This window comes from Eubalaena glacialis, chromosome 1 (assembly GCF_028564815.1).
Source record: "Eubalaena glacialis isolate mEubGla1 chromosome 1, mEubGla1.1.hap2.+ XY, whole genome shotgun sequence".
NCBI lineage: Eukaryota > Metazoa > Chordata > Mammalia > Artiodactyla > Balaenidae > Eubalaena > Eubalaena glacialis.
In genome coordinates, this window is record NC_083716.1 from 384,603 (window position 1) to 411,056 (window position 26,454).

A 26,454-nucleotide genomic window follows, 5' to 3' on the forward strand; every position below is an offset into this window, starting at 1 on the left:
CCCACCCGGCAAGCGCGGCCCTGGGAGGGGTCCCGGGGGAAGCTGGGTGCCGGCGCTTTGTACCCACAGGCCTGAGGCTCACAGGACCCGAGGGAGGCCAGAGAGCAGCGCCCCTGCCCTGCTAGAACCACCGTGGGGCCGGAGACCGGTCACTCTGCCTGGTAGGGCTGAGCTTCAGGGGCCACAAACCAGTCTAACGTCCGAGGACCGCCCCCCCCCGCCCCAGCCAATCTTCGTCTCCTTGGGGACAGCGTCGCCCCTGCTGAGAGGGTGTGGGCCAGGGCCCCCGCACAGCTCCTGCCCCTACTCAGCAGGAGGAGGCCCACGTTTTAAGCTGCCCTCTGACCCCCTTGGTCTTGAGACCAGAGTGGACACCCCCAGGCCGCCCCCGGCCCCAGGCTGTCCACACAGCCCACATGGGCGACAGAGGCCCCGTGTGGCCCTGGGTCCTGGCCCGGACATGCTGTGGGTCGGCGGGCTGGACGAGGACCCATGGGAAGGCGTCACCTGGGTGCTGGCCGTGCGTCCGCAGGGTGCTGAGGCATGCATGGGACAGAGCCCAGAGCTCGTACTCCTTGAAGGGCCGGCCCAGCTTAGACAGGAGGTCCTGCAGGGAGACGCCCTGGGGGGGCGGGGGGAGGAGCCACATTCAGTGTGTGGGCACCTCAGAGGGATGCACGGAGGAAGGCGACAGGGCAAGGACCACCTCAGACACATGGGGTCTGCCCCACGCAGTGCACTCCTGGCATGACGGGCTGGGAGAGTCCCCACGTCAGCACAACAGGTGCTGGGGGTGCACGTGGAGAAACCAGCACCTGTGCATGGCCGGTGGGAGCGTAAAACGGTGCAACGATGTGGAAAACAGCACAGAGGCTCCTCAAAGAATCAGACGCAGGATTACCATCTGACCTAGCAATTCCACTTAAAAGCAGGGTCTTGAAGACGCATTTGCACACCCATGTTCAAAGCAGCATGATTCACGAGAGCTAACACGTGGAAGCAACCCAAGTGCCATCGGTGGATGGATGGATAAGCATTACGTGGTCCATCCATACGATGGGTATTATTCAGCCTTAAAAAGGAAGGGAATTCTGACACAGCTATAACATAGATGAAGCCTGAGGACACTGTGGTCACTGAGATAAGCTAGTCACAAAGGGACAAACATTGTATGATTCCTCTTATATCAAAGACTGAGAGTAGTCACACCCATAGAGACAGAAAGTAGATTAGAGGTTATCAGGGCCGGGGGGAGGGGATGGGGAGTAAGTGCTTAATGGGGACATAGTTTCAGTCTGGGATGATGAGAAAGTTCCAGGGATGGATGATGGTCATGGTTGCACAACAGTGTGACTGTACCTAATGCCACTGTCCTGTACACTTGAAATGGTTAAGATGGTAAATTTTATGTTATGGGTCCCCCTTCCCTCGCACCCGCCCCCCGCCATTGAAGTCCCAGAGTCAGAAGAATGAGTTCAGCTGGAACGGAGTTCTCTGCTTTGCGGCCATGGGAAGAGCTGGGAGTACAACCGTCCGCTTGGACACAGAAGTCCATGCTCAGAGGAAGGTTCCAGAGGCAGTGTCTGCACCCCTCCTGGACCCCCCTCCGCGCCCAGGGTGTAGCTGCCTCGGTCCTGAGACTTCCCTCCCTGCCTCATCCAGCCTGTGCCTGGCCAGCGGCCCAGGTTCTGGGGCACAGGGCCCCCCAAGCCTCCTGCTACATGTGGGGTTGGAGCAGCCAGCTTTGCACCCAGGATGTGCTCTCCAGAGGAGATCTGGGTCCCCGACTCTGGACCAGCCCTGACACCTGACGGGTTGTGACCTGTGTGGGGGCCGAGGTCTGGTGGGTCCTGATCCCTTGAGCCTTTGGGGCAGGGAAGCCTGGTGGTTAAGACCATGGCTGGGCTCCCAATCAGCTGTGCCCTTCAGCGACCGCCCACCCTCCTCATGGCAGCCCCAAGCCTCACAGTTTATCCATCCAGGAGGTGGGCTGTCTGTAAGGCTGTTGGGCATTTGAAGGCGAGCAGAGCCCTGGGCTCAGGCCTGAGGTTTTCACCTCGGTGCCTGGGCGCTCTGGGTACACGAGTGTGGTCGTGTGGGTGGACATGGGGAGGCCAGTGGAGATGGTGTGGGCTGAGCGGACAGCACGTGGGCATCGAGCACGTGTCAGCGCGCTGGGGTCTCCAGGATGGGCTTTCATTTTGAAGTAACCATATTTTTCAAGTAAATTACCCTCAGGTGCTTATCAGGATATGAATAAAAATGTAACTCAGAGTCTGCCCTTCCCTTTGACCTCTGGGTCAGCAAAGCATGGTGGGAATGAAGCTGGTGGAGTCGGCACTGCCCCACAGACGCACGTGTGTCGGGGCCACCGAACCCCAGGTGACTTCGTCCCGAGACGCTCACAGGGACCCACCTTAGGGGAGCGACTTACTTCTTACTCAAGAACCCAAGCCTGCGGAGGGCGCGCGTGCGCGGGTGCGTGTGCACGCAGGTCCCTCCCGGGCCCCGCGGGACACGGTCACCCACCTGCTCCAGGGCTGCTCCGCCCGGCTCCCCGGCTCTGTCCGCAGTCCCGTCATCAGGCTCGGGAGTCCATGGGTCTCTGCCGGCATCGCGAGGGCCCTTGGAACCGGGCGGGGGGCTTTCCTCCACGGGGCCCCGGCCATGCGCCCCCCTGTCCCCGCCGCGCCAGAGCTCGGCGTCTCGCTCCGGCCACAATCTGGATTCGGGCTGTGCCTGGAAGCTGGTAAGGCCATTTTTCCCCTCCGGAAAGGGCTTCCTGGGGTCTGGAGGGAAGAATTCTGGTGCCGGTGGCTGGGTTTTCGTGCTGGTCAGCGACAGGCAGAGGGCGCCGGCCTCGGGGCCGCAGGGCGGCAGCCGGGGCAGCGTCTGCACCTTCCTCAGGCGGCTCCTCTCCAGGAAGCCTCTGTCCGGGTCCCCCAGGGGCCGCTGGGCGTCCAGGAGGAGGCAGGCCAGCCTCTCAGGGACCAGCCCCTCCTGGCCCGGGCTTTCTCCGTTTTTCACAGGGGCTGACAGCAGAGCCTTGGAGGGCGGGGTCCCCGGGTGCTCCAGGCCTTCTCCGGCAGGGCTCGGGGGCCGGCTCTCCAGGGCAGGCAGGGCCGCTGGGTCCGCGGAGCGGTCCCCTGGCTGCCTCTTGGGCCCCACGCTTTTTGGAGCCAGTCTCTCCCTCCAGGTGATCTCACTGACATCTGGGCAAAAGCAAGACGTGATTACAGCCGAGGGCCGCGGCCAGGATGGGCCTCCCCCCGCAATCCCCGCGCTCACGGCCACCAAGACACCCACTTCTGCAGGACCCCTGGACCCCCACCCATCACAGAGAGCAGAGGGCTTCCCAGGCACCCTACCCCTTCCCTCAGGACTGGCCCAGAAACGTCCTCATCTGCTTCCTTAATCACACCATCTTGGCTAAGTAATGAGTCTCCGAAGGCTCCCCGTCCCCCCGCCGCCCAATCCAGGATGAGCTTCCCGAAGGGGTTTCCTAAGGCCTAATTAGCTCATCCAAAAAGCACATCGTTTTGCTATTACAATTACACAAGTGATACTCCCCAGAGGAATAAATTAAATCTGGCAGCAGCCCCAGCTCGTCCTAACGTACAATCTTCCACACACACGTGTCTGTGTGAACCCCTCTAGAGACACACGCCCTCCCCTCCCCGTGGCCTGCAGCCCCCTCGACGGAGCCTCTCTCAGTGTTAACGCCCTCCCTGATGTTAGAGCTGCCAGCGGGCCTGGTGCTGCAGTGTCACAAATGCCAACTTGGTGGGAAATGCCGCTCGCTTGGCTGGCGGAGGGGCCCTGCCGCCCCCAGAGGCTCCACACCTCCCCTCAGGACCCTCCAGGCTCCCTGCTGCGAGCACAGCGCAGAGCAGATGCTGGCATTTGTTCAAAGTGCCACCCGAGATTATGCCTTGTGAGCCATGAAAATCCAGATGCTTCAGCAACAGCTTGTGTGGCCGGGAAGTAAGTGGCCACCAGACAGGCGGTGCTGCGCCATGTCCCCAACGCCCACAGAAGAGGACAGAGGTGACCAGTCCTGAGGGCAGGCACTTCCCATAGGACCTGCCTCTCACCTCCAATTGTGGGTCAGAGCGTGTGAGTGTGTGCACGTGTGCAGACGTGTTTGTGCGTGTGGGAAACTGAGCGTGTGCTGCGTGTGCACGGGGGTGTGCTTGCGGTGTGAGTTAATAGGCTAAGTAGGTGTGTCCGAGTGTGCACATGCTTGTATGTTTCCATGTGTGCTGTGGGAGCACATGTGACCTGTCTGCATCCGCGTGCATGTCAGCGTGGGTGGCTTGCACGGTGAGTACGCCGGCGCGAACGTGTGTGTACGTGAGCGTGTTAATGCTTGTGCACACCCATGTGTGCATGTGTGAGGGCGTGCACATGCCTGGGCGCGTGTGCGGCTCGCCCACCTGTGCGCTTACCTTGAAACGCCCCGAAGGACTCGATGGAAAGCACCCTCCTCCCGGCGGCCGAGAGGCTCTGGCACAGGCGGCAGGAGGACGTGAGCTGCATCTTCTCCTCGCACAGTGCGATGATGCTCTGTGACCGGAGCCAGCGCTCAGCCCCGCCCCCCGGCCCCCGCCGCCCCCTCACTGCTCTAGGCGCCGGGATCGCGAAGCGGGGCGTCCTGGGCTTCGTGATCCCCGCGGGGCAGAATCTGCTTCGTGAAACCAGCGGATTCTGTCCTGCCCGTGACAGTCATAATGCACGCCGTTCATCGCAAAAATGCAGAGGAAAGAAGTCGGGAGCCCGGGTGACGGGCGGGTGGGGGCCCGCGTGTGCGTGCTGGCTGTGCGTGCACGCTGGCCAGGGGCGCGTGGGGCTCCGGGCCGCGCCTGGGGGAAGCGGGGGCTGCTTTCGCGCTTACCTGCAGGTCGGGCCGGTCCCCGGGGTCCTCGGCCTGCATCTGACCGAGCAGCGCTTCCAGCTCCCGGCTCAGCCTGGGCTGGGGCTCGGGCTCCGTCACATAGTCGAGGGCTGCCTTCAGCGTGGCCCCCAGGGAGTAGATGTGAGCCTGTGGCGGCACCAGAGAGCCGGCTGTGCGTGGGGCAGGGCCTCGCAGCCTCCCGGGGCAGCATGTCCCCAGGCGGCCGCCGCTCTTCGGGGCCAGGAGCACCTGCTCCTTACAGGGCCGCCTCCCCTGCCCCCAGCGCGGCGATCCTCCCGGCCCCGAGCCGCCCCCATGCTCTCGGGCCTGGGGTCTGTGCCGGCCCCGCTGCACCAGCCCCAGCCCACCTCCCCGGCACAGGCCCTCGCCTGGCACCTGCCCTGTCTTCAAAGAGCCAGCCTTTTCTTTTTCAAGTGTATGCTTCAAAAACCGATTTGAGGAGGAGGAAAGGCAGGTTTCTTGCAGTCTGGAAGTCAGGGTTTTTCCCTGTGTGAGTGGGGCTCTTCTCCCCATGCCCGCTGGGACAGGCTCACAGGGAAGGCCTCGGCCCTCGGGTCCTGCCGATCCCCGTGGCCAGGTGTCCTCCAACACCATCTGGCCTTCTTGCCTCATCCCAGGACCACGCACGTGGGGCTTCATCATCCCCGCTTCACTGACAGGAAGCTGAGACCAGAGAGGTTCAGGAACCTGCCCGGGGCCACACAGCTGGGCCAGGAGGAGCTGGTGAGGGCCCTGGGCCGTGTGGCTCCAGAGAGGTGGGTCACACAGCTCAGGAATAGAGGCCGGGCCCCCAAAGGCCGGCTCTCCCCACCTCCCTGCCGCAGTGCTCCCCCCACCCCAACCAGTGGGTCCCCCACCTCCAGCCCTGGGCCCACGCTGGTCCGGGGTCAACACCTAGCCAGGGCCAGACTCAGCATGGCTGAGTGGTGGGGTCCTGGCCCTCTCCCTGGGCAGCCTCGTGACCTGTCAGGGACGTCTTGCCCGGCCTCCTCACATGACCCTCAGACCCCACCTTCCCGGTCTGTGGGGAGGTCTGGGACCACCGGCTCTTGCTGTTGTTCTAGGGCTGTCTGGTTTCCACTGGCCGCCTGGCTGAGACGCGCCCTCCTGACCCACCTCCCTGCCAGCGTCTCTCTCAGGAGCTGGGCACATGGGGGTCCACCCCTTGCCACTCAGGGCAGTTCCTGTGTTTTGCTGTTGTGACCAGCGCTGCAGTGGCCGTCCTCACGTGGACGTCTTTGTGCATCCACAATATGTTCACGAAGGCTCAGGCCCCACAAGTGGGGCTACCAATCTGGGCTACATCCATTCCATTTGCAGTTTTCGGAGCTGCTGAGGAGCTTCCCTCGTGAGTGACCGGCCCAGCTGTGTGCGTGTGTCTGTGCGCGTGGGGGGGGTCAAACCCCTCCCCCTTCCAGCTTGCGGCCTCTGCAGCTTCCTCAAGCTCAGTGTCTCGTGCTAACCTGCGTTTCTGTGACTGTGAACGAGACCAAGCATCTGTTCATCTCTATTTGCTGTTTTAGATTTTCCTCTTTCTGCCCATTCATGGACTTTGCTAATTTGTCCGCCGAGCTGTTGCCTGTTTTGAGTGCACCCGTGGCACATGAAGGGGCTGATCCCTGGTCTGTGTGTCACACGTATGTTCTGTCACTTATGTTTCAACTTTTTCATGTGTCTTTTGACATTCAAAAATTCTAATGTTTAATTTGTGAAATTGGATAATTTTTTTATTGGCTTCTTAAGAGGACCTTCCCTAGCCCAAGACAATAAAAACAGCTTACTTCTGCTTTTTCCAATACTTTTATAATTTTAAAGCATCTAGCTCTAATCCCTGTGGGATGTATCTTTGAGCTGGCGCACTGCAGGGATCTGGTTTTGTCTCCTTCCTGATGGAGAGCCACCTCCATCTCCCACACTGTTAAAGAAGAGCCCACCCTCTGTCCGCCCTGAACCCTCGTCCTGCTGCCCTCAGCTCCCCAGGGCTCCAGGCTCTGGCTGGCCTCCCCTCCTCTTACTCTGTGTCTCTCCCTCTGTCCAGACTGTGCTACTGTGCTATTTTAATTATGGTAGCTTCAGAGTGCATTTTCTTTCTTTCTTTCTTTTTTTTTTTTTTTGCTGAGCCATGTGGCTTGTGGGATCTTAGTTCCCCAACTTGGGATTGAAGTGAAAGCGCAAGTCCTAACCACTGGACTGCCAGGGAATTCCCCAGAGTGCATTTTCATACCTGGTGGACAAATGGCCCTCCATTTTTCCCCCAAAAATGTTTGATTATTTTCACATTTGTCAGGTTTAAAATATATATATATATAGGTTCCCCCATTCCCATTTTAAAAAAAAACCCAAAAGGTTGGAATTTTATTGTAACAGCACTGACGTTGCAGAATTTGGGAAGGACCAACATCATACAAGATGAAATACTTGGATGTCAGCAAGATGGCTGTCCCTAGATTGTATCCCCTCAACAACAATTTGATATCCATCTGCGGACAAAATTTCCTTTGTGGGAGCTGTGGGATCCAGCAACATATGCCAAGGGACCTGGCAGGAGTCTTGCCCAGCTGTGTGTCAGGTGAGAGGCAGACAAACCTCTGCCCTGGTTGTGGACCCTTTAGCTAGACTAACTAGGGAAAAAAAGAGAGGACTCAAATAAACAAAATCAGAAATGAGGGACGAGACATTACACCTGATACCACAGAAACACAAAGGATCATAAGAGACCACTATTTATATGCCAACAAATTGAAAAAAATAGATAGAAAAAAACAGATGAATTCCTAGAAACCTAAAACCTACCAAAACTGAATCATGAAGAAATAGATAATCTGAACAAACTATTACTAGTAAGGAGATCAAATCAGTAATCAAAAACCTCCCAACAAAGAAAAGCCCAGGACTAGATGATTTCACTGGTGAATTCTACTAATATTTATTTAAAGAATTAATACCAATCCTTCTCAAATTCTTCCAAAAATTGAAGAAGAGGGAACACTCCCAAACTCATTTTATGAGGCCAGCATTACCCTGACATCAAAGCCAGATAAGAACAGTACAAGAAAACTATAGACCAATATCCCTGATGAATATAGATGTAAAAATCCTCAACAAAATATTAGCAAACTAAATTCGAAAGTACATTAAAAGGATCATATACCATGGTGAAGGGGGATTTGTCCCTAAGATGCAAAAATGGGTCAATATACACAAATCAGTAAATGTGAGTCACCATATTAATAGAATAAAACATAAAAATTATATGATCATCTCAATAGAAGCAGAAAAAAGCATTTGGCAAAATTCAGCATCCTTTCATGGTAAAACTCTCAATGAACTGGGTATAGAAGGGATGTACCTCAACATAACAAAGGTCACATATTACAAGCTCACAGCTAACATCATACTCAATGGTGAAAGACTGAAATCTTTTCCTTTAAGTTCAGAACAAGACAAGGATGCCCACTCTCATCATTCCTTTTCAACACACTGGAAGTTCTAGCCAGAGCAATTAGGCAAGAAAAAGAAATAAAAGGCAACCAAACTAGAAGGGAAGAAATAAAATTGTCTCTATTTGCACATGATATGATCTTATACATAGAAAATCTTAGATGCCACCAAAAATCTTTTAGTAACAACAAATTCAGTAAAATTTCAGGATACAAAACCAGCATGCATAAATCAGTTACATTTCTATACACTAACAATGAAATATCTAAAAAAGAAATAAAGAAAATAATCACACTCACAATAGCATCAAAAACAATAGAATATTTAGGAAAAACAATAAAATATTTAGGAATAAATATAACCAAGCAGGTGAAAGATCTGTACATTGCAAAGAATAAGACTTTGATGAAAGAAGTTGAAGACACAAATAACTGGAATGATATCCTGTGTTCATGGATCAGAAGAATTAATATTGTTAAAATGTCCATCCTACCCAAAGCCATCTATAGACTGAATGCAATTTCTATCGATATTCCTATGGCATTTTCATAGAAATAGAAAAAAAAAAATCCACAAGTTTGTATGGAACCACAAAAGACTGCACATAGCCAAAGCAATCCTGAGAAAGAACAAAGCTGGAGGCATCACACTTCCTGGTGTGTGTATTACACAGCTCTAGTAATCAAACCAGTATGGTATTGGCATAAAAACCATCACATGGAACAGAATTGAGAGCCCAGAAATAAAACCACGCATATACAGTCGACTAGTATTTGACAAGGGAGCAAAGAACCCTTACTGCGAAAGGGCAGTCTCTACAATAAATGATATTGGGAAAACTGGACAGCCACATGCAAAAGAATGAAACTGGACCTGTATCTTACACCGCACACAAAAACTAACTCATAATGGATTAAAGTATTAAACATAAGACCTGAAAACCATAGAAATCATAGAAGAAAACACAGGGGGAAAGCTCCCTGACATTGGTCTTGGCAATGATTTTTTTGGACATAACACCACAAGCACAAGCACCAAAAGAAAAAATAAATAAATGGAACTACATCAAACTAAAAAGCTTCTGCATAGCAAAAGAAACAATTAACAACATGAAAAGGCAACCTATGGGAGAAAATATTTGCAAACCATTTACCTCATAGGGGGTTAATACCCGAAGTAGATAAAGAACTCACACAACTCAAGAGCAACAAAATAATCTGATTAAAAAATGGGCAGAGGGAGATTTCCCTGGTGGCCCAGTGGCTAAGACTCCATGCTCCCAATGGTCAGGGAACTAGATCCTACGTGCCGCAACTAAGAGTTCGCATGCCACAGCTAAAAGATCCCGCATGCTGCAACTAAAGATCCTGTGTGCCGCAACTAAGACCTGGCACAGCCAAATAAATAAATAATTTTTAAAAAATGCTATTTAAAAAAAATGGGCAGAGGAACTGAATAGACATTTTCCCAGGAAGACATACAAATAACTAACTGGTACATGAAAAGATGCTCAACCTCACTAATCATCAGGGAAATGCACATCAAAATCAAAATGAGATATCATCTCACACCTGTTAGAATGGCTGTTATCAAAAAGACAAGGGATAACAAGTGCTGGTGAGAATGTGGAGAAAAGGGAACCCTTGTGCACTGTTGGTGGGAATGTAAATTGTTGCAGTCACTGTGGAAAACAACGTGGAGGTTCCTCAAAAAATTAAAAATAGAGCCTCCATATGATCCAGCAGTCCCACTTCTGTGTGTACGTCCAAAGGAAATGAAATCAGGCTCTCGAAGACATATCTGCACCCCCATGTTCACTGCAGCATTATTCACAAAAGCCAAGACGTGGAAACAATCTAAGTGTCTTTGGGTGAATGCATAAAGAAAATGTGGTCTATATACACAATGGAATATTATTCTGCCGCAGGAAAGAAGGATGGTCGTTGAGGGCATTATGCTAAGTGAAACAAGTCAGACAGAGAAAGACATACTGTATGATCTCACTTACATGTAGAATCTAAAAAACTGAACTCATAGAAACAGAGAGTAGAATGGAGGTTGCCAGGGGCCTGTGGGCGGCGGGGAATGAGGAGACACTGGTCGAAGGGCACAAACTTCCAGTTATAAGACGAACAGGTTCTTGGCATCTAATGCACAGCATGGTGGCTACAGTCAACAATACTGTGCTGTATACTTCAAAGTTCCTAAGAGAGTAGACCTTAAATGTTCTCACCACCAAAAAGAAACGGTAATTAGTGGTGGAGGTGTTAGGTGTTAACTAACCCTATGGGGAAATAGTTGTGAAATATGTTAAGTATATCGAATCATTAGGCCGTAGGCCTTGAACATACACAACATTAAGTGTCAGCTTCGTTGCAGTAAAGCTGGAAAAAATACTTCGTGTAGGGACAGGGTCCGTGTCCTCATTTTCTCGTGCCTTGTTTTTTCATCTTTAGAAAAGTGGTTTGCTGTGCACTTTCAACCCTTCCTGCCATGTTCACTCCCGGGCTTTCTGTGGTCGTGGCTGTTTTAAGTGGGACTTTTTCCATTTCCTCTTGAACTGGTAACTACCAACACAAGGGAAAGCTACGTACTTTGGGGGATGTATCTTGCCTTCCGCTGACCTCTGCAGTCTTTTATTCTATCATTTTCCACTGAAGCCCCTGAGCTCTCAGGCCCACAACCTCGTCACCTACAGACAACGCCAGCCTGCTCAGGAGGGTGTCCAGCTACCCGCTCGGGGCCGTGTGAACACGGCTGGTGCCCACCCTGACGGCCCGGAGTCTGTCCGCTCTCCCTGTGCACGAGGCCGGGCCCCTGGGCCGCTGCCAGCCTCTCACGGGAGACACTGGCACCCCCGCCCTGGTCCCCAGGCGGACAGCAGCCTGCTCCCCACCTCACACGCTGACCTCGCCCTCCGCACCCAGGGCCTCCGCCTGGGTCCCCGCAGAGCCAGCACCCAGGGCTTCCTGAAGGGGCCAAACGTAGGTCAAGCTGCTGCACAGACTCAGGCAGACGCCTTGGTTTGGGAGCCCTGCTGGGTGCTGGGGGTGGAAGGAAAGGCAGACCCTACGAGTCCCGACCTGCAGGCCAGGCCACAGCAGTGAGGCCCCCAGCAAGTCACAGCACTGAGGGTGAAACCTGGCTCTGCACCAGGGTATCTGCTCCTGCCCTCCACACCCTGTTGTCCCCTCCAGGGACACTGGTACCCGTCTACCCTCCCACACATGCATCCATCCATCCATCTGTCCACCCCCTCTCCATCCGCCACCCACATTTATTTTTCCTCCCTCCCTCCCTTCCTTCCTGCTTTTCTTTGTATCCGTATCTATATCTTTCTGTCCTGTCCACCTTCATCCATCCATCCATCTCGTTTAGTTTGAAAATAACTCAGCAAACAAACTTCTCATCGGCTGTCAGATGACACTGTCCACTACACACTGGCCAACACCAGCGTCTTTGGCCCTCGAGGTCTTTCCACCTCTAATTCCTGTCTTGGAAGCCCCCCTAGTGGTGATCCTGCGAACCCTACTCGCATCAAGTCTGTCCCCCTGTGGACCACGGCCCATGAGGCAGGATCCACCTGCTCTGCTGCCATCTGAGCACAGAGCGGGGACCCCAGGATCATGGGCGGTGCCAACACCGGGATCGGGGCACCGGCGCCCACGCTGACACAGGTGTGAGGCGAGAAGGACCTGCTTGCCCCATGGGGGGAGCAACAGGGAAAGTCACCAACCACCCGCTGGGAATTACGGCGACTCAGAGAAGAAAACTTGTCATGATAGGAAGATTCCGGGGACAGGAAGCCTTGAAAAGGAAGGGGGAGCCCCTTCCTTCCCGCTAGGGACAGTCTCTCCCTTCCCCCTGAGCGTGGCCCGCATCACTCCTCCCTCCCTGTCGTGGGCCTGCCTGACCCTACACCCTGCAGCAGGTGGGGTCCCTGCCCCGGGAAAGCCCCTCCACCCAGGGAGCTCTGTCACTTGGAGAGCGGATGGCGGCTCCCTTCCGTTGCTGGACTCGCTTTCTCCGCAAAGGGAGGGGTACAGCGCCGTCTACACCTCAAAGTACGGAGCAGACAACTCGGCAAAAAAGGAAACGCGACCAAGCGACAGAAGACCCGCATGGCCCAACGCGCGGGGAGGGACCTGTGGCTCTGCCTTTCACCTCAACACTTAGAGGCCATTGCAGGGTTATTAATTGGCCTAATTTCAATACTGTTGTGTCTCAAGGATCAGGGAGGCCAAGGAGAGGGACCGGGAAGGGCGGTCAGTGGAGAAGTCAGAACACACGCCGCATCTGTTGATGAACTGTGCCGGGGAACAATTACAATAGCAACGGTAAAGATCACTGATCACAGATAACCAGAACGAATCTAATAATAGTAATTATAAAGCTTGAAATATTGTGAAAATTCCCCAAATGTGACAGGGACACAAAGTGAACAAATGCAGCTGGGGAAATAGCACCGACAGACTTGCTCAATGCAGGGCGGCCACAAACCTTCAGTTTGTAAAAAATGCAGTATCTGCAAAGCACAATAAAATGAAGTGCAATAAAGTGAGGTCTGCCTGTATCACAATAAAAAATAAGAAAAACCCAACCCATTCTTTCAGAAGAAATCCCAATGGAAATAAAGAAACACCTGGAGGGACTTCCCTGGCGGCCCAGTGGTTAAGACTTCGCCTTCCAACACAGCGGGTGTGGGTTTGATCCCTGGTTGGGAGCTAAGATCCCACATGCCTCGCAGCCAAAAAACCAAAACATAAAACAGAAGCAATATTGTAACAAATTCAATAAAGACTTTAAAAATGGTCCACATCAAAAAGTCTTTTTTTAACAAAATAAAGAAACACCTAGAAGTGAATGATACCGCATGTGCCGTGTGGCAAAACTCGTGTTCGGAGGGAAATTCTTAGCTTTTAGGTGTTGACCCTAATATTAGGAAAGCAGAAAAGCTCAGACTGATGAGCTCCGTGTCCAACTCAAGTTAGGAAAACTCACTAAACTCGAAACAAGTACAAGAAGAAAGAGACTGGAACATAAGAGCAGAATTGATGGAGAAGAAGAAACCAAGACGGGACAGGAGACCTCACACCACACAAGGTGGGCTCTGTGAAAAGCTGATGGAAGAAACTTTCACGTATGGAGGTTTGGGGAAGTCGCTCCGGCTCGTATGTGATTTGGCTTGAACTCTGTGCTGGTCAGAGCAACCCGTCTTTTTTTTTTTTTTTAAGATACCTGTCCCTGAGCTCCAGGAGGGCAAAGGGAATAACAGTCATTTAATAATATTAATAACAATAATTGCATTCATTACTGACATTTACTCAGCACTCACTACACGAAGAGCTGCTAAGGAGATCAGGGCTACAGGACATCAGAGAGGTGAGAAATCCCCACGGGATCCAGTGGTTGGGAAGGCTTCTGGAAGGTGGTGGACTTGACGGGTGCAGAGAGGAGGCCCGGCAAGTCCTTCGGGGGGCAAATCATTGTGCGCTCGCTGCTGCCGTGTTAGCCGCACTCACGTGCAGCCTGTCTTTTTAAAAAATTTTATTTTATTGAAGTACAGTTGATTTACAGTGTTGTGTTAATTTCTGCTGTACAGCAAAGAGACTCAGTTATACATATATATATTCTCTTTCATATTCTTTTCATTATGGTTTATCACAGGATATTGAATATAGTTCCCTGTGCTATACAGTAGGACCTTGTTGTTTATCCATCCTGCATATAATAGTTTGCATCTGTTAATCCCAAACCCAATCCACCCCTCCCTCACCCACCGCCCCCTTGGCAACCACAAGTCTGTTTTCTATGTCTGTGTGTCTGTTTCTGTTTTGTAAAGTCCATTCGTGTCATATTTTAGATTCCACATATAAGTGATATCATATAGTATTTGTCTTTCTCTTTCTGGTGTACTTCATTTAGCATGATAATCTCTAGGTCCATCCATGTTGCTGCAAAGGACATTATTTTATTCTTTTTTATGGCTGAGTAGTATTCCACTGTGTGTGTGTGTATGTGTGTGTGTGTGTGTATCACATATATATATATATATCACATATGCATATATATCACATCTTCTTTATCCATTCATCTAGAGCAGCCTGTCTTAAGGCCTGCTGAACACACACCGTACAACTGCTTTAACCATTAAAGAAAAGGATGCATTTAAAAATCAAAATGGAGTAACTGGGGTTCAGGCATCCAGGATGGAGCCGGGTGGCTGCTGTGGATGTGGTTTCAGACACATTCCTGCATCCCTGAGAACTTGAATTCAGCACTGTATCGGACTCAATGACACCACCGGCCATTCTCAAAACAGTATCTGCCAGCAGCTGCCACCCACAACCTTAGGTCTCAAGTCTCTCCTTGTAACTATGCTACCATTTCAGACCCCGACCAATCATGCTTAACCAGCACCTTACTTCTTGCAGCTCCAATCCTAATTCCTGACAAACAACTTAAGGAATTTTGTGGATTTTGCCTTTATAAGCCTTCCCCATTTTGTAGCCTGGGGAACATGACTCAAGTGCTTCTTGAACCTGTGTCTCTCAGGCTATAGTCCTCAGTTTGGCTCACATAACACTCTTTCCTTTCCTATTATGAATTGTTATTATTTCTGTCGACAAAACTAAGAAAATATATAACCACCCCCCCCGCCCCCTTGGCAGGCTGGCAAGAGAAAGTACAAATAAATTATCCAAGGAGTGGAAGAGGGCACCTACGATGATGCAGTGATTCAGAAAAGCCCTCACCTGCAACTTTAAAAACACAGGTAACAATGGGTAAATTTTTAGAAACATATGGTTTACCAAGAAGCTGACTCAATAAGAAATACAAAACAGATAAATCCTATAATTATCAAAAATAGAGCAGCAATTAAAAATCTTTGCTCCAAGGAAACAGATGGCTTCATAAGTTAAGTTTGACCAGACTTTGAAGGAACAGACCATCCCATTCTTACATAAACTATTACACGGCAAAGGAAGCGGGGGCATTTACATACAGCCAGGATAGTCCTGATGCCTCACACAAGTCAAAAACATCAGCAGAATGGAAAACTACCAGTTCACTCGAGAAAAACACACAGAGACCCAAAGCAGGCATCAGTCAATCAAATGCAACGGTGTAAAGAAAAAATAGGACACAGCCGGTTTAGGTTTCTCTAAGTAGGAAAGGTTGATTTAATGCCAGAAAATAAAAAAGGGAGATATTAACATCTTAATGATCATTTCAAAGCATGCAGAAGCATTTCCTTATACAACTCCATCCCTCTGGCACAGTGGGGACCTCAGGGGGCCGCTGCAAATGTCATCCAGGGTGGGGAGGTGGGAAGAGCTCTCTTAGGATCGTGGGGAAATCACTGACCCCGTCACACCGCTGCTCCAGGCCCACTCAGGACACTTGGAAGGGCAACCTGGCACCAAGCCTTTGGACGGCGGGATCAACACTGCCTGCCGCCTTCTGCTGGTGATTTGATCAGTTAAATAGAAAAACTAAAAGACTCTATAAGTTATCAGAAATAATAAAAGAATTTACCAAGATGGCTGATGTGAGAGTAAGATGTTAAAGCGAACTGCATTTCTGTAGACTTGCCCCAAAGAGCAAAAAAATGTGATTAGAAAGATGACCACCCATTTAGAATAGAATCAGAAAATATCTCATTCCTGAGAATAAACTAGTAAAGGATATCCAAGTAAAACTTACAATAAAGGTTTTAAAATGTTACTAAGACAGTAAATTAGAGCTAAATAAATGAAGAGGTATAACATGTATAACATACTATAGGGGTATGAATTCTCCCCAAACTGATCTATACATTCAGAGCCATTCTAGTCAAAGTGCCAACAGAGCTTTTCCTGGAACTTGATACTAATTCCAAAATTTATGTGGAAGAATAAAGAGTTAAGAATAGTCAGAACGCTTCTGAAAAGAACAGGGACCAGGCACGTTCGCTGTGAGATGCTGGGCTCGTGGCAGAGCTGGGGCCAATAAATGCAGCTCTAGTGCAGGGGTGGGCAGACCCCCATGGACCAGGGCAGAGGCCCGGGAAGCAGACCCATCTTTGTCCGGAACTGGGGTGTACATGGCTTAGGTGGCGTGTACCGGGGCCAGCCAACAAACAGCTGGGAGCAACGGTTATCCATATAAAAAAAATGAACTTGGATCCTTGCCTCACATACATAACAAATCAACCTCGGGACTGCCCTGCAGGTCCAGTGGTTAAGACTCCATGCTCCGGGCTTCCCTGGTGGCGCAGTGGTTGAGAATCTGCCTGCCAATGCAGGGGACACGGGTTCGAGCCCTGGTCTGGGAGGATCCCACATGCCGCGGAGCAACTGGGCCCGTGAGCCACAACTACTGAGCCTGCGCGTCTGGAGCCTGTGCTCCGCAACAAGAGAGGCTGCGATAGTGAGAGGCCCGCGCACTGCAATGAAGAGTGGCCCCCGCTCGCCGCAACTAGAGAAAGCCCTCGCACAGAAACGAAGACCCAACACAGCCAAAAATAAATAAATAAATAAATAAATTTAAAAAAAAAAAAAAAAAAAAGGACTCCATGCTCCCAATGCCAGGGGCCCGGGTTTGATTCGATCCCTGGTTAGGGAACTAGATCCCACATGCTGCAACTAAAGATCCTGCAACTAAAAGACGTGCCACAACTAAAGACCCGGCACAGCCAAATAAATAAATAAATATTTAAAAAAAATCAGCCTCAGGCGGATTAAATGTGAAGAACAAAACTTTAGAACTCTTGGTAGAAAATGTCAGTAAATATCTGTTGGATCTTGAGGCTGGCAAGGTTTCTTAAGGCACAAAAAAACACAGTGAAAGAAAACAATAATCTGACTATATTAGAAATGAGAAACTTTTTTTTCCATCAGAGGATGCCTTCAGGCAGCTTTTCTCAAAGTGTGGTTCCAGAGGCTAAACAATTTCCCAGCAACAGGCCGTGGAGGCTGCCAGGGCCACGGGCCTGTGCTGTCACAGCAGACTGGACGCAGACACGGACGTGAGAACCCAGGCCTCCGCTGAGCCAGGCATTCAAGAGATTTACAAACGTGTAAAGCGATGCCACTCTCCTCACTGTTTTTTTTGGAGGGGAATATTGTTATTTCTCATGAAAATATGTTATACGTGCTAACATGCAATGGGTTTACGGTTGTCATTGAATGAATTAATAGGTAGACTTTTTACACATTTCTCCGTTTTAACCTGTAATACAGTGAGTACTGGCAGATATAACCCACACAAACAAAGCTCTTTGAGCACTCAGCGATTTTTAGGAGTGTAAAGGGTTCCAAGAACCAAAAAGTTTGAGAACCGCTGCCTTCCAGGAAGTGAGACACACAGTGGACATGACATTTGCAGTCCTGACAAAACGGACGAAAATACAGGGAGAAAAGCTGAGCAACTGGATAGAAATGGGCTCTCCCACAGAGAGGGTCCCCACCCCACCACCTGCAAGCCCACTGTCCTGACCGACAGGAACGCAACCCCTGGCGATCCCGGCGGAACCGATCCCGCAGGAGGGGGTGAGGGGTCCCTGGGCGCTGGTGGGAGCGCACCTCAGGCAGCCCCGTAGGAAAGAGCTGCCCTGCTCTGCCAGCGACCCCGCCGCCCCGCTGGGAGCTCTCGCTGGACACACGGAGGCCACGCGCAGCAGCACGGACCCCACCAGGCCTCCCCCCACGAAGGACACGACACCCAGTGCGGAGGAGTCTAGGGAAACCACATAAAAGGAAGTTCCAGAAGCTAAGACGCAGCAGGAGACTCTTTTTAGAAAGTGAAAGCAGCACGAGCGGACGCCCTCCCTTCTCTAGGTCCACTGCCCACCTCGCTGCACTGGGGGTGCCCAGGGGCCCCGGAGGCCTCGGTGACCTTGGCCTGCCTGTGTCCTGGGCGTGGCTGCCCCTCACTCTCGTGGGTGATCCTCCGGGGCCGTGAGCCGCCCCTGCCCATCCCTCAGAGGGGCTGTGACCCCCGTCAGTCGCCCCCGGTAATTTCAGGCGCTTTTCACATCTTAAATACAGTAAATCGCACTCGGACAACACGCCACGCGCTGTAGCGAGGAGCACGCGGCCAGACACAGGCTGTCGCTGCAGCCAAGTCGCTGGGGACCCGAGGGCACAGAGGTGGGAGTGCCCCCCGAAGCCCCCGGGGTGCCGACCGCAGGCGCTCACTGCCGCCAGGTGACGGTCGGGGGGGGGGGGCCGGGCACCGGCCCACCTGCTGCCACTTACCTCAAAGGTGTTCCCAGTCACGTCGAACTCCGGGGGGACAAAGGCTCCCTCGGGGTCGTCTGGGAAGGGAAGAGAAGGCGCCGGGTCACACGGCGACCCTCCCTTCCCACTACCCCCGACCCGGGTCACTGGGGAAGACAGGCTTCCAGGCTCTCCCGGGACGGGGAGCTGCGAGCACCAGCGCGTCCCGAGCCCCACAACGGTGGGGGGGTGGGGCAGAGGAACCAGCAGGTGACCACGGAAACCCGGCTCCGGGACCATCGGCCAGGCCGGGCCCGCGTCCCCTCGGGCCGCTCTGCGCTCCGCCCCCTGCGGGCGCCGGCCCAGGCCTCACCGCTGAGGTGCCCCATGAAGCACACGTTGCCGCTGGTGTTGAAGGCCAGGGTGTCGGGCGTGATGCACAGGGTCTGGAAGAGGGCCGAGTGGGCGACGCTCCTCATGGACCGGCTGCACTCCAGGCACACGGCCCAGGCCTCCTGCTCGCTGAGGCCGCTGTCCCGCAGGGAGAGGATGTCGGCCAGGGACACGTTCTCCTGCAAGAAGGCCTGGGCTGAGCTGCGGGCGCCTGCAACGGGCGGCGGGTCTGCGGACAGGCCCCCGCGGCCCCCAACGTCCAGACGACTCCCGGACGCAGACGCCACGCTGCAACGGTTCGTTCTACGTCGGGAACGAGGTTTTCGGCAACGTCTTAAGAAACCCCGCCAGACGACATCCCACGGTTCCCGACGTCAGAGCCGCAGAGCATCTGCTGCACTGTCAGCTGCTGCTGGAGAGGCGTTTGCCCCGCCTGCCCTTCGTCCCAGACCGTGCGGCCCCCGGCCCCACGGGCTCAGCACACAGACCTCGGTGCGCACGCGGGGAGCCTCACCTTCTCACGCTGTGAGCAGGTGAGCGGACGCAGGAGTGAGGGAAGACGGAGCTTTGCCACGAAGGCACAGCCGTGCGCGGGGAGCCGCCAGCCCAGCGAACGCGACGTGAGCCCACGACAGTCACGGGGCACGCGAGAACACGCTCACGACCCCACGGCTGCAGAGCTGCCGGACAGCGGCTCCGGGCGGTGCACGTGCCGGACACAGTCACGTGGCTCCCGCACAGCCAGACTCCGAGGCCGCCCACACAGCGGGCTCCACCTCCAGGTCTGACTCAGCTGTGGTCGTGCCACCCACACTCACTCACACACACACACGTGTGCGCACAGAGCGTGCTAACACAATCTGTCCGGCGTGTGTGCACAGACGGACCCACGCCAACAGGCACACAGCTCTCACACATTTACTTACTAACTTCGATGCACAGGCACGCAAAACCCACACATCCACACACATGCCCACATGTGTTCACGCAAGTCACACACGCACACACACATTCATCAACGGGTGCACACAATACACAGGCTCACACATCAGACACCCTGTACCTCACAGCCCTTTTCTGGCTTTTATTGTTTGACGCCCTGGTTAGCTCTGTGTATTTGTGTGCTCACGCACCACCAGCCTAAGGAGGGGAGGGGGACTGGGGGGGCCAGGCTGGGAGCTGGGGCCTGGGGGAGCAGGCCGGAGGGCCAGGAAAGGTCCTGGACACCCAGACTCAGAGGGCAGGGTGGAGAGTCAGGGTGAGTTGGGGGTGGAGGGTCGGGGTGAGTTGGGGGTGGTACAGAAGAGAGGTGCCCCTGCTTCCGTCCCCCCACCTAGCTCTCCCTCCGGCCTCCTTGCTCCATCCTCCCAGCACACAGGATGTTCTCACGTGTAGCCAAGCTGCCGGGTCCTAAAAGGAGCCTACCATCTCCTGCCCTTGAACTTCTCCCTCCTGTACTGCACGGGGTCCCTTGACCACAGCAAAGGAGATGAAGGGTTTAAACCAAGAAAGAAAGCAGCAGCATGAGGAGCCGCTGCGTGTGGGTCTGGCCAAGCAGCGTGCAGTGTGCGGGGTGGTGTGCGGGGCGGCGGAGGGGCTACAGGAGGGGGATGCGGCAGGTCTGCCCGTGTGACTAGGCTCATCCCACGTCTGTTCCTTCTCAGTTCAGGGAGGGGCTCAATGACATCCTCCTGGGCCCTCCCAGCTCTTTCTATTGGGGGGGGGTGGTTAAGATGGAGGAGGAAAAGGCAGCTCTGAGAGCAGAGAGCCCCTTGCTGGGCTCCCTTATTGTACTGACCCTGGGAGGAGGGTGGACGGGGCATAGCATAAAGCAGAGCACACGATTAGACTGGGGCGGCAGAGAGGCTCATGGACCAGAAATCTCAGCTTCCAGATCTCCCGGCTGTGTTCCCCGGGTTCGCTGATAAAAGGTCTTCCTGATTTGGCTCCACCTGGGGGCCTCTCTGCCCCACCCAGGACCCCTCACGACTCAGGAGAGCCCGAGGCTCCCCGGGATGCCCGCGAGGCCTGGTTAGAGAGACACCTGGGCACTGTGTGCACACACGCACGCACATGCACGCGTACACACACAGGCCTGCACAGTCAACAGCCCAAGGACCCCGTGGGCTTGGTTATTTAGGAGGGTGAGTGTGAGCCAGTCCCACTACAGCGGCCTCGCTGACTCTCCACTGCCTGTTGGCACGCAGCTGTGACAGATGTGCTGCCAGGAGATGGGAGCCCAGGCCTCTGCTGCCCCTGCCCCGCGGAAAGATGCCCTGGTGAGGTGGAAACTCCTCGGGGAAGCTGGAGACCTGCACCCGTTCATGGCGAGCACCCGCTGGGGAGAGCACCTACTGGGGGGAGCTCCTGCTGGGGGGATTCTCTGCGCGACTCTGTGGGGTGACTTCCATGGGTCCTGAGTTATTGCTTCCGTGGGGCTGAGGCCTCCGCTCACTGGTCTTAGCCCCTCTGAAACCCCACTGTTACAACGGGAAGGCGGGATTCAGCTGAAGCAAGTTCCAGGACAGCACCGAGGGACGCTGCATGCCCCCGACACACCCAGGGCAGGTCTGGCCACGTGACGAGGGATCCCGGACGCTGCGCCCACGGTCACCTCCCTCTGGGACCCGCAGCCCGCCCCCTCTGGTCCATCCTGCTCTGGCCCAGACAGGAAGAATGACCCTTCCTTGCCTGAATCCACGGCCCAAGTAGGGCAGGCGGGGGTGCTGGGCCGCCTTGGCTGATGGGCCAAAGACAAGGACAGGGAGAGACCGGGAAGCAGGTGTTGGCCATTTAGGGCCCCTCAGTCCACCACCCGCCCCCAAATTCCAGCCCTGATAGATGGGAGCCTGTGCTCTTCCCAGAGGGGCAGCTCATTACCCCATGGGCCCTGAGCCTCACGCCATGAGGCCCCGATCCACACTCAAGGGGACGGTGCCTGGAGGCCGGCAGGGGCTTCACGGGCCGAGACAGACGTTTGTGTGTGTGTGTGTGTATGTGTGCGCGGGGTGACGTGCTACGAACAGAAAAGCCAGCGAGGCTCCTCCAGATGCCTGTGCTCCAGCCTCACCTCCGGGCACCCACCAGGGGCTGCTGCAGGCTTGGGGAGACTTCCCTCCTGCCACTGCCCACGTGGCCTGACCTGGTCATTGCCGGCCAGTTCCATCTCCTGGGTATAGAGCCAGCCTTCCGGGCAGACCCAGAAAGCCTACCGGAGCTCACACCTCACCCCTCACTACTGCCCAGCAAGGCGCTGCCTGGGTGGGCTCTGGGGGGAGATCTGAGGGGGAGACCACCCAGGGCAGGAAAGAGGGCCCCCCTTGCAATTGTGTGGGCACAGACTCAACCTCCATCCTGGCTGGGAGGGTGGCTTGGGAGGCAAGAGGATGCGGCTTCCCAGGGCAGCCCCTGTCGCCAGTCTGGGTCCTAGAGGGCAGTGCTGGCTTCCTGCCGCGGGCCGCTGTCCAGTGACGGCAACATGCCGGCCGGGCAGGAGCTTCTGCCCCGCAGACGCAGACTGCGAGCCAGGGCCACGTGGGGGCCACAGGACCCATGGGTCATTCTGCATATTTCAAATGCTCCCCATCTGCTTTCAGGTCCCCAGGCCCAGCCCAGCTCCCGGCCCACAGATGCTGGGGAGATGCCCCGCTGGACTCAGGAGGGATAAGAACACTCCTTACCCCTTGGGGGAGTCTGGGGACTGGGAGACGCCCTGCCCCCCTAAGGCCCCTGAAGGCCAGTGGCACCGCCTGCCTCCCGATGGCCTGGGGTCTGCCTGATCTGCAGCTGCTCTGGCTGATCTGCACCCCGGCCTTCGCTTGTACCGACGCAGTGGTGCTGCCTGCAGGTGGCCAGGGACCGGGCGGGCTGTGACCTCCAGGACCTTGCTGGGCGGTGCCGGCCCCCTCAGCACGCCCCGCAGGTGGCCTCCGGCCCTGAGTTCTCGTGCTCATGCGTCGCCCATGAGTCACGTGTCTCTGGGGCAGGTGCCCAGACTGAAGTTGCTGGGACACAAGTGCAGGCATCCCCACTCCACTATTGGATGCCAAACTGTTTTCCAAAGAGGCTGGTCCACTCCATCCCCCCTACACCCTGGCAGAGGGGCAGGGCCGCTACCACCCGCTCCCCGCCAACTCGGGCCACTGTCCAGCTTTCTGGTTCTCGCCAACCTGGCGCTTGTGGGAAGGTTTTCGCAGTGGGTGTATTTTGTGTTGCCTGATTATAATGAAGTCAAACATTTTCTCATATGTCCACCAACAATTCGGATTTTCTCTGGGGTCACAACAGGGCACGGACGTTCCAGGGGCTCCTGCGGGGTGGGGTCCACAGGGTTCTATTTCCTGAGCTCACTGTGGTCAGCTGATATAATTAGCTGTATACCAGCAAATGCTTGTGTCTCATGTGGCTTGTACAGTCCTGGGTCTGGCACCCACCGTCCCTCCCTGGAAGCTGCCCGCTGTCCTTGGTCACGGTTCCCTCCGGGGGCTCCTCCAGCACAGCCCTCCTTCCTCTCACGCAGGATGGCTTTTCGGATACAACCTGACTACACAACGCTGTGCCAGGCAGTCACATGTCCCTGGCGGGGATTTAAAACCTTCAACACCAACCACACCCAGTGTGTGCAGGAAGCAGGGACATTCCTCCTGTTTCACGAGAACACACCCAAAGGCAGTGCCTCTCTCTCCAGGGAGGGTGCGAGAAGTTTGAGGAGCCCCGAACTTCCCGGCTGGATGCTACTACAAAGGTGGCGTCCCACTTCACCTGGAGGTGACGGCCACAGGATGATGGGGACCCCCGGCCCCATGCACTGTGCACAGCTGGGGGCTGCTCCAACCCCGAGGGGCGCTGGGGACACTGTTACCAGGAGCAGGCCTCAGGGCACGGCCGCAGGACAGACGGTGGGCTCAGGATTGAGGCTTTGGGTCCAAATCCCAGCTCTGCCTGTCGTGTTTATTTGGCATCAGCCACCGGCTCGGTGTGCCAGGCACGGAGAGGCCCTGGAAGTGCGGGGCAGCCAGTGCAGAAAGGCCCACGTGGAGAACCACATTCTGCGTCTGCCTTGGAGAGTGATTCGGGGGGGAAGTGAGTCTTCCAACAGACACTCTAGAAATGCATCCTTCCGGGGGGAGTGTTTGAAGGCTGAGGGCTGGGAGCACCCTTTCTTGCTCCATCACAGCCATGGAGATATCCACAGGGTTATTTATTCCCTTGCCTTTCCTCTCCGCAGCCTTCTCTCTCGCCGAATCCAGGCCACGGGGGGGGGTGGGGGGTGGGAGGAGAGGCAGCACCACCCCCCGGGGCACTGCCTCAGCAGCCTCCTCAACAGACTCTGCCTCCAGAAGGACTGCTTCTAGGGCATGAGCCCCTCTGTCCTTAGAACCAGCTCTGCTGGGGAAGTGGGCAGGGTCCAGCTGAGGGCGAGGGACCTGGGGACCGCAGCTTCAGCTGTTATGAACCCCCTCTAGTCCAGGAGGGGCTGGCCAGGTCTGCTTCGCTGGCGGGCCTGGCCAGATGGGCACGTGGAGGGTCTTGTCATTTAGAGGGCAGCATTGCGACAGCGCTCTGTTAAGGGCGCACGGCGCCAGCAGACCCCACGGATGGGCGCCTGTACCTGCTAGGGACTGGGAGGGCCTCTGCACAGACCCCCAGCCTTGGGAGACTAGAGGGTCTTCTTGGGAGCAGCTGTGTCCTCTGGGGGCCACCTCTCGTGTGGCGGGGACTGGCTTGTTCAAGGGCCACGGAGTTTATTCATTTGACCCCAACCCACGGTCTGTGGGGCACTACGGGGAAGCCAGAGCTACAGGGACAAACCCAGGCGGGTGGGGAGGCGTCTCTGACAGAGTCGTGGGCAAACTGGCCCAGTTAATGGCCAGAAGCCCCATGTGACAGAGACCCTGGCCCCTCTGCACCCTGGCTGGGGGCTCAGGACTTGGGCTCCTCACTAAAGGCCACTTTTGTCCTCTATGAGCAGGAATCAGCCCTCAGTCATGGGGGCCCCCAGCTCCTGAACAGTCTGGCCTGACTGGGCTCTGCTGCCCGGAGCCTTCCATTGACCTCCTGGGGCCTCCGCAAGGAGGAACACAGACAGTGCTCGGGCCCTGCCCCTAAGCGCCCCCCACGCTCATCCCCCCCCCCCGCATCTGTAATCCGGAGCCCACCCCCGCAGGGCGCCAACTTCTTCAGGGACAGCCCACCCGCTGCTGTCCCAGGTGGCATCCCACGGTCCTGTCCCCTCTGGGGGGAACGTTAAAGGCTGGTGCTGGTGGTGAGAACGGCTTTGGGATCCCCCTGCTGCCAGGACCTGGCCCGGGGCAGGGGGCCTGGGGACTCTCCGCGAACCCCTCCGTGGGGAACGGTGGGGGTCCCAGCGCGCGTCGGGGGCTCACCTCGTCCTCCGGCAGAGTGGGGAGCGGCTCGAAGTCGTAGAAGTCTAAGTCTTTGCCGTCCTCCTCGTAAAAATCCGCCGCAGCCGGGTCCATGGCCTGCATCCTCCGCGCGCCGCCGGCGACGCCACACTCTCGGTCACTGCCTGAGCCGCCGCGCTCCGGCCGGAGGCGCACCCGCCGCCCGAGATCTACGCGGGGCCGGCGCCCCCCGCCTGGCCTCGCCCCTCCAGCGGCCTTGGAGCCCCGGCCTCCGGCTCCGCGCACCGGCTCTGGCTCTGCGAGCCGGGATGGCTACGCGCGCAGGGCCGCCATGGCAACGCCCCCCGCACCGCCCACCGCGGCCCACGCCGGCCCCGCCCTCGGCGCGCCCCGCCCGCGCGCTGCCGCAGTGTCACCAGAGCGGGGAGGGGGGTGGGGGCACCTGGGTGCGGAACTGGGGGTCGGGGCAGTCGGAAGGCCGTGCTCACTTTGCCGGGCAATTGGGGGCGACTGGGGCCTCCGAGGGCGTTCTGGGGACTTTGTCCCTCGGGGACGTTGGCCGCTTTCCTGGGGGTGCACTGCGGGGGTGGGGTGGGGAGGGGTGGAGGCCTGTGCGCGGTTGGCACCATTTGGGGGCGGGGCCAGCCTTGTGGCCGGTGTTCCTGAGCGGCGCGTCGCAGGCAGCCGCAGGGTCTGTGGGCACACGGATGGAGGGCCGCGGCCCAGCCCGCGGAGAGTGCCGGGCGGGTGGTCCACCCTCCACCCGGTCCCCCTCGCTCCCTGCCCCCGCCGGCAGGGGACGGGGCTGCCGCAGTCCACGCGGGGAGGGGGGGAGGGGCGGCTGCAGAGGTGCCCAGGAGGGCCAGGCAGGGCTGGGGGGGCCGGGCAGGGGGGGCGGGGTGGGGTAGAGACCAGGGAGAAGACCCGTCTGAGCGGTTGGCGTCTGGCCTGCCCCCTTCTTGAGTTAGGGTCCCATGGATGGGGGACCAATAATTAGAGCGTCAGCCACACCTTGCCAGCCTGCCTCCTCGGTGTGGAAAGGAAACCAAAAGAACTGACAAGCTCTCCCTCAGTTTGGCAGTCCTGCTGGTTCGTGACTAACCCCTTCACCGCCCCGTTAGCATCTGCTGGCTGGGTT

The 26,454-nt window shown here is 55.7% G+C and overlaps 1 protein-coding gene across 1 annotated transcript in view; it reads right to left on the bottom strand.

Annotated features, from left to right (window-relative positions):
* The window catches only part of KNDC1 (kinase non-catalytic C-lobe domain containing 1), a 56,548-nt gene extending 30,948 nt beyond the window's left edge, over positions 1-25,600 (bottom strand). The window contains exons 1-7 of the mRNA XM_061182675.1: positions 25,338-25,600; positions 18,932-19,130; positions 18,598-18,656; positions 4,895-5,041; positions 4,449-4,566; positions 2,530-3,212; positions 508-622 (exon numbers count right to left, since the gene is read on the bottom strand). Coding sequence (XP_061038658.1) covers positions 508-622; positions 2,530-3,212; positions 4,449-4,566; positions 4,895-5,041; positions 18,598-18,656; positions 18,932-19,130; positions 25,338-25,439 — 1,423 coding nt within the window. The 5' untranslated portion in view covers positions 25,440-25,600. The remainder of the gene's footprint in view (positions 1-507; positions 623-2,529; positions 3,213-4,448; positions 4,567-4,894; positions 5,042-18,597; positions 18,657-18,931; positions 19,131-25,337) is intronic.
* Positions 25,601-26,454: the final 854 nt, after the last annotated feature.